At 43.3% G+C, this 13,588-nt stretch overlaps 2 protein-coding genes across 2 annotated transcripts in view; one reads left to right on the top strand and one right to left on the bottom strand.

The window, feature by feature from the left end:
* The window catches only part of LOC132154695 (calsyntenin-2-like), a 202,351-nt gene that overhangs the window by 73,636 nt on the left and 115,127 nt on the right, over positions 1–13,588 (top strand). Inside the window, exon 2 of the mRNA XM_059563345.1 lies at positions 10,698–10,820. Coding sequence (XP_059419328.1) covers positions 10,698–10,820 — 123 coding nt within the window. The remainder of the gene's footprint in view (positions 1–10,697; positions 10,821–13,588) is intronic.
* LOC132154697 (protein arginine N-methyltransferase 5-like) overlaps positions 1–13,588 on the bottom strand; it is a 463,524-nt gene that overhangs the window by 446,982 nt on the left and 2,954 nt on the right. The gene's annotated exons all lie outside the window — the stretch shown is intronic.

Here is a 13,588-nt window from a genome sequence, read left to right as displayed (position 1 = left end):
GGCTGACAGTAGCAAATGCCAGCACAGAGAAGTTCTCGATTACAAAAGATATTTGCTTCAATGTTTGTCGAGAGTCTAAACAAACAAATTTATATTCTTGGCTGGTGACCTAAGTTGATTCACAGAATTTATGTACACAAGGGAATGAGTCATTTATATTGGCATCTGTGTAGTATTAATGACATTTGTAAACCTCTGTCTTTCAGTTGTTTGTGTCAGGGATTATTAATGCTTATTATGGAGAAATTTAGCTGTAAATTAGCCTGTACGCCTCCCACAGCGATGGCAAATTCAAGATAAGTCACCTGTGTGGATTGTCTTTATTGTGAACGTTTGCTCTTTGCCAGTTTGGGTTATGAAGATGTCCATGAAGGCCCGAGAGGATTTTTAAGTAATGCAAAGTGATGCAGGATGAGAAGAAGAGATAGATGGAAATGGAAATTGTTTTTAAACAATCGTGTTTGAATCATTCAAAAATCTGAATTTGCAGCAGCTATTACTTCAGTCTTCAATGTCAGATTGTTCTAATAAACTTATTGCTCAAGAAACATTTCTTTTATATATTTTTTGTGGAAACCGTGTTGCCTTTTTCTCTCATTTAGAAAGTTTAAAAGAGAATTTATTTAAAAAATAAATATTTAAAAACATTGTTAAAATCTTAACTGTCACTTCTGATCAATTTAATGCATACTTACTAAATAAAGGTATTTATTTATGTTATTGACCTCAAACTTTTAAAAACATTATTACACACTCACATTTTGGACCTGTATTATTTAGTGTCGCCCCATTTTAAACAGATACCTTGAAATGGATGTCATCATCAGAGATAAATAGAAACTAAAACCCAGCTCACACAGTATCTTTGATATTATGCATATTATGCACCAATTCCAGTTAAATGCAATATTTGTCCTTTAGAATAATTATTTTTAGCAACAACATGGAATGACATCTGCTTAATGTCGTAGATAAGTGTTACTCAACAACCATGAATGAGAACACCTATAGCACCCCAACTGTCAGAGACAAGCACATGCATCTTTCAGCATGAACAGGGTTTGAGATACATTCCAAATTACACATTATTCAGACATGTTTATCACTTTTTATAGGAAATGCTGTAATGTGTATAGGAAATGCTGTAATGAGGGGAGGCATGATTGACAAATGACACAAGCTCGTTGGTCTCAAACTTGTCACCTCTTGTTTCTTGGAGAATTTGCTGTACACCACCAGGCAAGAGCAATGTATTTTTAACCACAGAAAATTGTATGAGGACTTACTGCCACAGCCATTTTTACAATATATTGCTTTTAATGGAAACCGTGCAGGTTAGCCAAAGCAACTGAAACCACCACTGAACGTTCAAAACATTAAAACGTACTCGGTTACTAACGTAACCTCGGTTCCCTGAAATATGGGAACGAGTACTGCGTAGAAGACGCTTATGGGAAAAACTCATTTTTTCTCCTGAACTGAAGCCTTATTCAATCACGCAGTGATTTAAACTGCACGGCCATTGGTTCGTGCAGTGTGTTATTAAAACAAACCAATGGCCCGGCAGTGGTGCTGCACGAACCTATGGCAGCGAAGCCATCTGGCTATATACCAGCCATCTGGCTGGTGGTTTCAGTTGCTTTGGCTAACGTGATTGAATAGGCCACGACTGTGGGAAGTCGTGGCCTAATGGTTAGAGAGTCGGACTCCCAATCGAAAGGTTGTGAGTTCGAGTCCCGGGCCGGCAGGAATTGTGGGTGGGGGGAGTGCATGTACAGTTCTCTCTCCACCTTCAATACCACGACTTAGGTGCCCTTGAGCAAGGCATCGAACCCCCAACTGCTCCCCGGGCGCCGCAGCATAAATGGCTGCCCACTGCTCCGGGTGTGTGCTCACAGTGTGTGTGTGTGTGTTCACTGCTCTGTGTGTGTGCATTTCGGATGGGTTAAATGCAGAGCACAAATTCTGAGTATGGGTCACCATACTTGGCTGAATGTCACTTCACTTTCACTTTCACTTTTCACTTCACTTCACTTTCACTATATTGCCCGCTTCGCCACAGGAATTCAGGTTACTTCGACTGAAGCGACGACTGAGTCGTGCAGCCTTTTAGCATGGCAAGGAACGCAGTACTCGTTCCCGTATTTCAGGGAACCGAGGTTACGTTAGTAACCTAGTACGTTCCCTTTCAATACTTCACTCGTACTGCGTCGAAGATGCTTATGGGAACCCAGTTCAATCACGCCATGCTAAGAAGGGGGGACGACCAACACAATCATACTTGATCTGTGATACCAAGATATGACAATAGCAACTAGGAGCAGAATAAGTTCAATGAGGTTACGTCTGGCCTAGCCGGATCATCCCGTGTTCATATCGCCTCAGTACCAAAGGGACCGAGTGCATACGAGCAGAGTTTGAGTCTTGGGCAAAGAATGGCCAAGAGCATGCAAATGAGGAACAAAAAGGTGACCTTTACACAGAAAGTACCCTAGCATGAAGTGCCGGGACGTCTAGATTATAAAATCTAGCAAATGTGGACGGCGGGTTCCAACCAGCCACCGCACAAATTTCTGTGATAGTCACACCACTAGACCATTCCCAGGACGAAGACACTGCTCTCGTCAAATGGGCTCTTACTCCAATTGGGCTTTGCAGGCCCAAAGAAGAGTAGGCTGCATCCACAATCCACTTCAAAAGCCTTTGCTTTGAGACCGGTAACCCTCTGGCGCGGTTTCCAAAGCATATGAATAGCTGCTCTGATCGCCTTATCAGCGCAGAACGCTCTATGTAGACTTTTAGTGCCCTCACTGGGCAAAGCAGATTCAGCTCTCAATCGTCCTCTGTGTTTTGTAATGCAGAGAGAGTGACCACTTGTGCTCTGAAAGGTGTGGAGAGCACCTTTGGTACATAGCCATGCCTTGGTTTCAGGACGACCTTCGAGTCGTTAGGCCCAAATTCTAGGCAATTAGGGCTTATCGAGAGTGCTTGGAAATCGCCCACACGCTTAACAGGTGCTAGTGCCAACAGCAGAGCGGTCTTTAGCGACAGAGCAGAGACTGTTGCGGTTCAAAGGGGGCCCTCTTTAGGGCTCTCAGTACCGTGGGCAGGTCCCATGAAGGGACAGTGGGAGGGCAAGTCGGGTGAAGCCTTCTGGCACCTCTCATAAACCGGACGACTAAGTCGTTTCTGCCCACCGACTGGCCTGCTATAAGGGCGTGTAACGCTGCTATAGTCGCTACATAGATCTTGAGTGTGGGGGGGAGGGGGGATCGTCCCTTCTCCAAGAGCTCATGTAAAAATGAGAGTATCACTGATACGTCACAGGAGGTCGGGTTGGTCTGAGCACCATGTGGAGAACACAGACCATTTGGAGGCATAGAGGCGTCGTGTAGACGGAGCTCTAGCCTGTGGAATTGTGTTTAGCCCACGCTCAGGGAGTCCCGTGCTCTGGGTCCATTCCAGCAGTCGTGACGTTAGTCTGAAGAAACACGTCGATGACAGCCCACCTTGGTGATTTATGTAAGAGACCACTGTCATGCTGTCGATCTGACCAGCACATGGTGGCTCTTTAGGTCTGACAGGAAGCTCTGTCAGGCTCGTTAAACTGCAATCATCTCGAGGCAGTTGATGTGAAGCCTGCTCTCCTCCTTCGACCATCGGCCGAAAGCTGGTTTCCCTTCGCACAGCGTGCCCCATCCTTTGTTGGACGTGTCTGTGGAGATCACTATCCTTCTGCAGACCATACCAAGCGGGGTACCCCGTTCCATCCATTGCATGTTCCTCCAAGTGGTCAGGGCAGAATGCAGTCCTGACTCCCCTTGATATTCAGGCGTCCGTGACAACATACATGAGGTGGAACACGTGGTTTCAGCCAAAATTGGAGGGGGCGCATACGTAGCAGCCCGAGCTCCTGCGATGCTGCTGCCATAAGGCCCAGCAACTTCTGGAATGTTTTTAGGGGGTGAAAAGTCCTTATTTTGAAAGAGGCCGCGAGTCGCTGTAGAGCCGCGGCGCACTCATTCACCATTGTTGCCCTCATCGTAACTGAGTCTAACACTGTTCCAGAAACGATATCTGTTGGCTGGGGGACAGCGAACTCTTGGCAAAAATTCACCCTGAGCCCCAGGCATTCCAGATGGCTGAGGAGCAAAGTTCTGTAACTCAATGCCTCCCCCTCTGACTGAGCTAGAACTAGCCAGTCGTCGAGGTAACTGAGAATGCGGATTCCCTTCCCTGCCTGAGCGGGGTGAGAGCCGCATCCATGCACTTTGTAAACGTGCGAGGCGCCAGAGACAGCCCAAAGGGAAGGACCTTGTATTGGTGAGCCACACCCTCAAAGGCAAATCTCAGGAACGGCCTGTGACGGGGGGCTATCTGGATGTGAAAGTAAGCGTCTTTCAGATCCAGCGAAAAGAACCAATCCCCTGAGCATATTGGTGAGAGGATTTGTTTCAACTTGATCATTCTGAAGCGCCGTCTCATGAGGGCACGCTTCAGATGTCTTAAATCGAGGATGGGGTGCAGCCCGCCATCCTTCTTGAGAACTAGAAGTAACGGCTGTAAAACCCTGAGCAGCGATGCGCTGGGGGAACGACTTCTATAGTTCCCTTCACCAGCAGATTTTCTACTTTGGTACGAAGAACGTGAGCGTTCTCATTGTGCACCAATGAGGCTGGGCAGCGGCGGTAGCAGTGGGCGCTTGCTTGGGAGGCTGACGAGTCGGCACCTGTCTGGGGCGACTGGCAGTGGCAGATGAGGCACACTTTGGCAAGAAGTGTCGCATCGCCTGGGACGACTTCTGTGCCTCCGTGAAGTGTTCAACGAACCCTTTAATCGCTGGACCAAAGAGGCCGCTGGGGGAGATCGGCGCATCCAGGAACTGGGCTCTGTCAGCATCCTTGATCTCCGTGAGGTTAAGCCACAAGTGGCGCTCCAGGACGACCAGGTTAGCCATCGAGTGCCCTATAGCCTGTGCAGTGCTCTTGGTAGCACGCAGTGCCAAGTCCGTTGCACTTCTCAGCTCCCTGAGCGTGGCGACGTGCGGGCCAGACTCATCAGTGGCGGCGAGAAGTTTGGCCTGGAAGACTTGTAGCACTGCCATGGAGTGGAGCGCCGCGGCTTCTTGCCCTGCCGATGAATAAGCACGCCCGGCGAGCGCCGACGTCGTACGGCAGGGTTTGGATGGATGGTTGGCCTTGGCTTTCCATCCAATAGCCGTGGGCGGGCAGAGATGCGCAGCCACAGACTCGTCCAGCGGCGGCAATCGCTCGAATCTTCTCTCTTCAGTGCCGTCAATCGAGGTGAGGGCAGATGAAGATGAAGTAGGCAAGCGCGCTGAGTAGGGGGAACGCCATGATTTTGTAAGCTCGTCGTGGACCTCCGGGAAGAACGGGGTGGTTCTCTGAGGAGGGGCTTGCTGGCGCCCTGGCAGAAACCATTCATCCAGATGGCTACGAGATGGTTCCTCTGGAGGAGACCATTCCAGACCCAGCTCATCCACTGCCCTGGAGAGAACGCGGATAAGTTGGGCGTCCATCCCGCATTTCGTGCAGCTGGGTTCAGATAACATCGAGGGGGCGGGGTCCGGCGAGCCCTACAGCTCCTCAGCATCTGAAGCAGCTAGAGACATGCTGTCCTCTAGCAGTTCCTCCTCAGTCCCTCCAAACATGACCAGATCACTCGCGGCCGCTGAGGGACGTTGGTCTGGCTGAATAAAGAGGACTGGGGAATCCCCTCTGGGCGGAGAAAATGAGGCACGCAGGGGCTGATCCGGTGTGAGCTCGCTTTCATCCTGTTGTTTTAATCCTCTGCCCCGCCTTTTCTTCCTTGCCGGCTAACGGGAGGAAGAAAACGGGAGGGCGCGAGGAGCGAAATCGCTCTCTGAAAAGAAAGCGATTCTCGAGCGCAGAGAGGCGATATTCATTTTCTCACAATGAGAACAGGAATTCCCCGCGAGTGCTGCGTCAGCGTGGGGTTTCCCCAAGCACGCGACACACTCGCTGTGCCCGTCATCAGCGTGCAGAGGGGCTCTGCACGAGCTGCAATGACGAGGCTGCATTTGAAACAACGCCGTAGAAAAGGCTCTTTTAGAGAAATTTGCTCTTTCAATATATCTCACCGGATGACCGAAGGGAAGCGTTGTATCTGCAGCGGGGACCGGCAGTCGCGTTCCAGTGCGAGGCATGTCAATGGCGAGCAGTTCAGCGGAGATCAGCGAAGCGATGTGACGTCGTCGCTGAAGGAGAAGAAATCTGAATTCCTGTGCCAAAGCGGCCAATATATAGCCAGATCCCCCGCCCATTTTGGTGGGCTTTGGCGGCCTTCGCTACCATAGGTTCGTGCAACACCGCTGCCGGGCCATTGTTTTGTTTTAATAACACTGCATGAACCAATGGCCGTGCAGTTTCACTGCGTGATTGAATAAGGCTTCAGTTCAGGAGAAAAAAGGAGTTTTTCCCATAACGAGTGAAGTATTGAAAGGGAACCAATTTCACTCTTTCACCCCCTTTATAGAGGTCACCGTAAAATCCACCATTTTGCTCCCTCACCACCGACTCAATACCCAGCACCCTTTTACGATGCTTTCCAGATGTCCAAGAATGACAGCACACAGTCCTAACGATCTGTTCATTCATTAATTAACTCAAGCAGTCCTCAATATGCAAACATTTTTTTAATGGCTGTGCTATTAAATAGCATGATAAAACGCTAATTTAGTCAACTGGGCCCCCTATATGAGAAGTCTCTGAAGACCTGAAAATCTCACTGCTTGCCATAGAAAAAGTTTGAGATTATGACCTCATTAATTAGCATTAAAGACGAGTGATGCAAGTGTAAGAAGTGTGTCTCTGTGGACCTGTGGGATGCGGTTTGGTTGAGCTTAATGCATTTGAAAATTACCCTTCGCCCCCTACCAGAAAGCTCCTTCCTGCTACTATTGGATTAGGCTAGGTCATTGTGGCTAATTATTGCCTTCCTGATAGTCATTTCTGTACCTTTTCCCAATACAGAGCCTATGTACTGGTCATTTGCACAGTGCAAGGGATGTTAATTAACAATTTTCTACTAATACCCTCATTTGGCTCTGGCAGATTATGTTAGCCGGCCTGGGGTTGATCTTCGACTCTCTTGACTATGATTGAGTTGAAGTCCTTGGACTTTGTCTCAAGACAATGGCCATCACAGATCGTGTTTACCATCCATTTGGCTAATGGGTTCTTTATCCTCTAGTGTAGTGGCCTTGAATGAGCCTTAAGAAGATTTGTTTTTCTGCTTAGATCCATTAGCTGGTCCAGCAGCAGTTTTTGTTGTTTACACATGTAAACAATAACACTACCTGCTAAATCGGCACTGTAATGCACGCTGCAGAATGTATTCCTGAATATTGCCGGTCTCCTTTCTCTCTTTAGTCATTCTCTGCTGGTCTCTTGGCTTTAGCACTTTCTTTTTTCTCTGGGCCCCACATGCGTGTTTCGATTATTGTTTAATTCCAATGTTATCAGCCGAATGTAATGTTATGGTGTCGACAGGTCAGAAATTAATAGCTTGTTGCGTGACACTGGGAGAGCAGTAAAATTCACCATCAATTCTGCAAGCTGTCCCCAAGTTTAATTACCGTTGGAATGCTGACTGGGATTTTCATTATAGCAGGTTGAAAAAGGGTCAAAGTAGATTTGCAAACGTTCACTTCCTCCCCTGGCAACATTTGATCAGGTGCTTGAAATGCTGGAATAATTATATATCAAGTTGAATAAATAATTGATTCTATAATAGCCCCTTTCTTGTCCTCTTGTGAGATCCGACCTGAATTTTCTACCTCCCTCACTCTGGGCTCACCTGCTTTAATTCAATTCAGGTTATTTGGATAGTGCTCACAGGCAAATGAATAAACCAAATGCAGGGTGATGCTATGATGTCTAAAATACTTTTTTTCTTCTAAAAAGTATATATAAAAAAAATATTTTGTTATTTTATAATTACATATTATTTTATATATTTGATATTTATTTTTATATATTTTTATTACACTGACTTTTTAATTTTTATAGTTTTTTCTTTATTCATGATATTTTATTAATTGTTTGTTTTTAGTTTATGTGAAGCACTGTGTGAGTAAAGTTAAGTTTTAGTACTACTACTAATAATAGAAAATATTATTAGTAGTAGTAATATATTAAATTGTTTATGGTATTTTAAAGCATTTTATAATGTACATGTATATATATAAATATTTTTTTCATATATAATAACATAATTGTCAGTGGTTGCATTCCTTAATGGTAAATGCATATACAATGTTGGTGTGTGTGTGTGTGTGTGTGTGTGTGTGTGTGTGTGTGCATTTATGCATCTGCCATTATGTTTTGTGTTTTGTTGGCTGAGCTCTTTAGTGCAGGGGAGCGGATGTAAGAAAAAAGTCCACATTGAATTAGCTTCCATCATGGAGCTCTAATGCTGTATAATGGCTGCAGACATCTCATGAGTAATAGCTCAGGGATTACAGAGTAGGGATATTGCTCTTAGTGACACCACTAACCTTATTAGAGAGAGAGGGAGTGAGAACGAGATAGTTCGATGTGAATTTGCAGTGACTGAAGCCTAAAGAGATGTATTATTATAATAGAAAGTACCTGATCCAAATTCCAGTTATTTACTGTATCTTGTGTACACGATGACAGCCACATGTTTTTCCCAGCCTGTGACATTTCACACATGAAACACTCGAATAAATGTTTACCTAATGAATCAGGCCTTTATTAGTGTATTGAGGGGTCATGCAAGCTGTATAGCCTACATGAAAGCATTTTTGCGATCATTTTTATTCATTTTCTGCAAAATGAGAATATCAGACTGCATTGAATCAGACCTGTTTGTCCATACATCTGCATCACAAATTTGTTTGCCTTTCTGGAGCTTGAGGTAGGTGTCTTTTGTATGAGTAACGCAGCTAGATAGATACAACCTGGCTATTCATCTGTGTGTATTTAAATAGCCACTTTCAAGTGAGAAAACAAGCTGAGATATTTGCAAGTAGTCAAAAAACAGTTTTGTCCACGTAAATGTGTCTGAGTTAAAGGGATAGTTCACCCAAAAATGAAAATTTTATGTTTTATCTGCTTGCCCCCAAGGCATTCAAGATATAGGTGACTTTGTTTCTTCAGTAGAACACAAACTGAGATTTTTTAACTAGTTAGTTATTTTTTAGCAGTATATGCCTTTTTACCTCTGATTTTCACTACAGTGACCGAACTGTCCTGAGCGTGTTCTCAACAGCCGGAGCCTAACACATCTTCTTATTCTTGCTTTAGAATAAGAAAAGGAGAGATAAATGGCACAAACTCATTGAAAACAAGATTGTAGTCTTTGAAAATGACACTGGCAGCTGGTTTAATCATCTGGCCATCTAAATCGGATGATTTGTTCCCTGTCTTATGCATTACGAGGACACTCTGAGCTTTTCAGGAGGACTTTTCTTTGAGACTTGACTGTGTAGATTGTCCTCCACAAGTGTGAAATGGTTTAATTTACTCTTTCATTAATTGCTTTGGTGGATCTCGAACTGAGCCACGTGAGGGGTTACTGAATAGCCAGTACTAATCTAAAACTCCATTAACTCTTGCTGAGGGAGGATTTCTGATCTTCTTCTTCTGTTAATGAATTGCTTTTCATCACCCACATGAATGTTTGGTTTTTCCAACATTTCCACCATATGCCAAGGAAGTAATGCAACAAATTAGTGGATTTTTTTCATATACCATATAATAATAAATCCCAAAGAATCTACTCCATTTTCACGCAACACTGCAAACTTGCAGCTGTTTTTTGTGTTCTTCTAACTGTGCTATGAGGTCATGCCTTGACATATCCTTCTTCTTTAGTCTTGTAATAGGATTTCACAGGTCAAACATTTTCGAATGCAGAAAAATGCTAAACTTATCTGAATAAACGTACCTTACCTACCTTACCTACTGTAAACTTAATGTCCTCAGCAAGCCACACAGTTTAAGGTGTCACCGTATCATTAATTATTTTCAGTTTATATTTTTTGTTTGTGTGTTTTTGTCCCCCTTCATTCTGCATGTATGGAAGTTTTAAAACTACATTACATCATTACATCTTCTTAACTGATTAGACTAAATGATCTGACTGAAAATCTGATTTTGAATTAACCTTACTTACAGTTGTGATACTTACGAACATGACATAGTTGTATACAGTGAGTTTAGTGAGCCAACAGCATGTAGATTTTTCTGAGAAGTGTAAACACTGCTTAGGTACAAGCTGTTTAATGCACAAAGACTCTTGTGCGGATGTTTTCCCTTCACTGGGTAGGAGATTGCGTTTGTCATCCATTGATTAGCATCTTGTTTTGGTATCTGTTGTTATAAAGCAGCAACTGAAAAAAAAAAAAACGCAGAAACAACAGAGCACGCCAACACCAGATAAATGAGGGTGTTTCCCTGGATACGTGCCGTAGAAGACAGGGATCCTGCCATTTGAGGAATTGGACAAACAGCCCATGCTTATTGGACTTGTATCGATTGCAATTATTAGCTATTCTTTGCATGAAAAGTAACCGAGAGAAAAGACTCGTTTTTTTAATATTTAGGTGATGTTTGTTGAAACTTGGAAAAACATTTAGTTCAGAATTTAAATGATCTTTTTTCTGTTTCTTTTCTCTCTCTCCATTGTAGTGAATAAGCACAAACCATGGATCGAGACATCCTATCATGGTGTCATCATTGAGAACATGGACACTGTAATGCTCGACCCTCCTCTGGTCGCACTGGACAAAGACGCCCCTGTCCCTTATGCAGGTATACAACTTACCAAACTTATCACACAGTGCTATGGAATAGTCGATCCTGATTGGCCAGTCATGGCATTCAGGCATATGTGGCTGTTGTCCCTGATAGACAGTGTCTTGCACTGTGTTTGTTTCATGTCTCTCAACATCCTTTTTCTTCTCACAATCAAATTATTTTAACTGGATCAATGTTTTGTGTCCATTTATCTATATATTTAAGTTATAATAAGCCCTTGTTTTGGGGTTTATTTGGTGATAATGACTGTACATTTTCCATTCCTAATTAATGGAAAATTCTAATCGCTGTGCCAAGAAAAATCTGAATCACTCACCGAATCTTTCAGAGAAGGCGAGCGTGAACAGGAGCACATTTTGTTTTTCACAAGTTCATCAAACAACCACAGTAAGAATATTTCATCAAGCACGGTGAGTAATGGCTTATCCTGCTATTGTTATTTGCACCTCTTGCCACATGTACAGTTTATCTATCTCTGTCGCAGATGAGGGATTCACATGTGATAAATGCAGGGAAATAGTTAGGCTGACAGAGAAGATTTCAGAATTAGAGACACGCATCCAAACTTTAATTGAGGACAGTAAGAATTTTAGGGCTCTAGATACGGCTTTGGATGCATCTAGCTCAGGGATTCCTGTACATTGTTCGGTTCCGGCAACAGAGCCCCTGCAGCAGGGCAACTGGGTGACAGTGAGGCAGCGTAGTCGTGGGTCAAAATACCGCTCTTCTGTTCCGATCAAAACATTAAACAAGTTCTCCCCACTCAGTGATGCACCCAGTGAGAAACCTGATGAAAGTGCTCTAGTTATTGGTGATTCTATTGTACGGAACATGAATATAGAGACACCAGCCACCATAGTCAAATGTTTACCGGGAGCCAGAGTGCCTGACATCTTGGCAAATTTAAAAGTGCTGGCTAATGCTAACGTAAATACAGTAAGATTGTTATTCATGCCGGCGCTAATGATGTTCGACTTCCCCAGTCGGAGATCACTAAAAATAACATTAAAGAGGTGTGTGAACTTGCAAGCACGATGTCAGCCACTGTAATATGCTCTGGTCCCCTCCCTGCTTACCGTGGTGACGAGATGCATAGCAGATTGTCATCACTCAATGGCTGGATGTGTAAGTGGTGCCCACAGAATAACATAGGTTTCATAGACAATTGGACGAGCTTTTTGGGCAGACCTGACCTGTTGAAAAGAGATAGTCTTCATCCCTCCTGGGGTGGCGCCGCTCTTCTCTCTAGAAATATGGCAAATAGTCTTAGTGTTTATACTTGACTAACTGGGGCCCAGGTCAGGAAGCAGACAGACTGGCTAAACCAACCGTCTGCTAGCTGCCTCACGTCACAGAGGTCAGCTAATTCTCAGCACATAGAGACTGTTTCACCTAGATATCACACTATAGAGACTGTGTCTGTTCCCTGAACTAGAAAATACAAAAAACGTCCAAACCAAGTTAAGATTAACAATTTAATTGAGGTTCAACAAATAAAAAACATATGCAATATGGATAAACAAATGATAAAGCTTGGCTTATTGAATATCAGATCCCTTTCTACGAAAACACTTTTTGTAAATAATATGATCACTGATCATAATATAGATGTGCTCTGTTTGACAGAAACCTGGCTAAAACCTGATGATTACATTATTTTAAATGAGTCCACCCCCCAAGATTACTGTTATAAACATAAGCCGCGTCTAAAAGGCAAAGGGGGAGGTGTTGCTTCAATTTATAACAACGTTTTCAGGATTTCTCAGAGGGCAGGCTTCAAGTATAACTCGTTTGAAGTAATGGTGCTTCATATAACATTATCCAGAGAAACAAATGTTAATGATAAATCTCCTGTTATGTTCGTACTGGCTACTGTATACAGGCCACCAGGGCACCATACAGACTTTATTAAAGAGTTTGGAGATTTTACATCCGAGTTAGTTCTGGCTGCAGATAAAGTTTTAATAGTTGGTGATTTTAATATCCATGTTGATAATGAAAAAGATGCATTGGGATCAGCATTTATAGACATTCTGAACTCTATTGGGGTTAGACAACACGTTTCAGGACCTACTCATTGTCGAAATCATACTCTAGATTTAATACTGTCACATGGAGTTGATGTTGATAGTGTTGAAATTATGCAGCCAAGTGATGATATCTCAGATCATTATTTAGTTTTGTGCAAACTTCATATAGCCAAAATTGTAAATTCTAATTCTTGTTACAAGTATGGTAGAACTATCACTTCTACCACAAAAGACTGCTTTTTAAGTTATCTTCCTGGTGTATCCAAATTCCTTAGCATATCCAAAACCTCAGCACAACTTGATGATGTAACAGAAACTATGAACTCTCTTTTCTAGCACTTTAAATACAGTTTCTCCTTTACGCTTAAGGAAGGTTAAGGAAAACAGTTTGACACCATGGTATAATGAGCATACTCGCACCCTAAAGAGAGCAGCCCGAAAAATGGAGCTCAGCTGGAGGAAAACAAAACTAGAGGTATTTCGTATTGCTTGGCGGGAAAGTAACCTATCCTACAGAAAAGCATTAAAAACTGCTAGATCCGAATACTTTTCTTCTCTTTTAGAAGAAAACAAACATAACCCCAGGTATTTATTCAATACAGTGGCTAAATAACGAAAAATAAAGCCTCAACAAGTGTTGACATTTCCCAACACCACAGAAGTAATGATTTATGAACTGCTTTACTTCTAAAATCGATACTATTATAAATATAATTGCAACCATTCAGCCGT

This window comes from Carassius carassius, chromosome 12 (genome assembly GCF_963082965.1).
Source record: "Carassius carassius chromosome 12, fCarCar2.1, whole genome shotgun sequence".
In the NCBI taxonomy this organism is placed as follows: Eukaryota; Metazoa; Chordata; class Actinopteri; order Cypriniformes; family Cyprinidae; genus Carassius; species Carassius carassius.
Note: the sequence above shows the minus strand (reverse complement) of the source record. Positions and strands in the feature narration are given on the sequence as shown.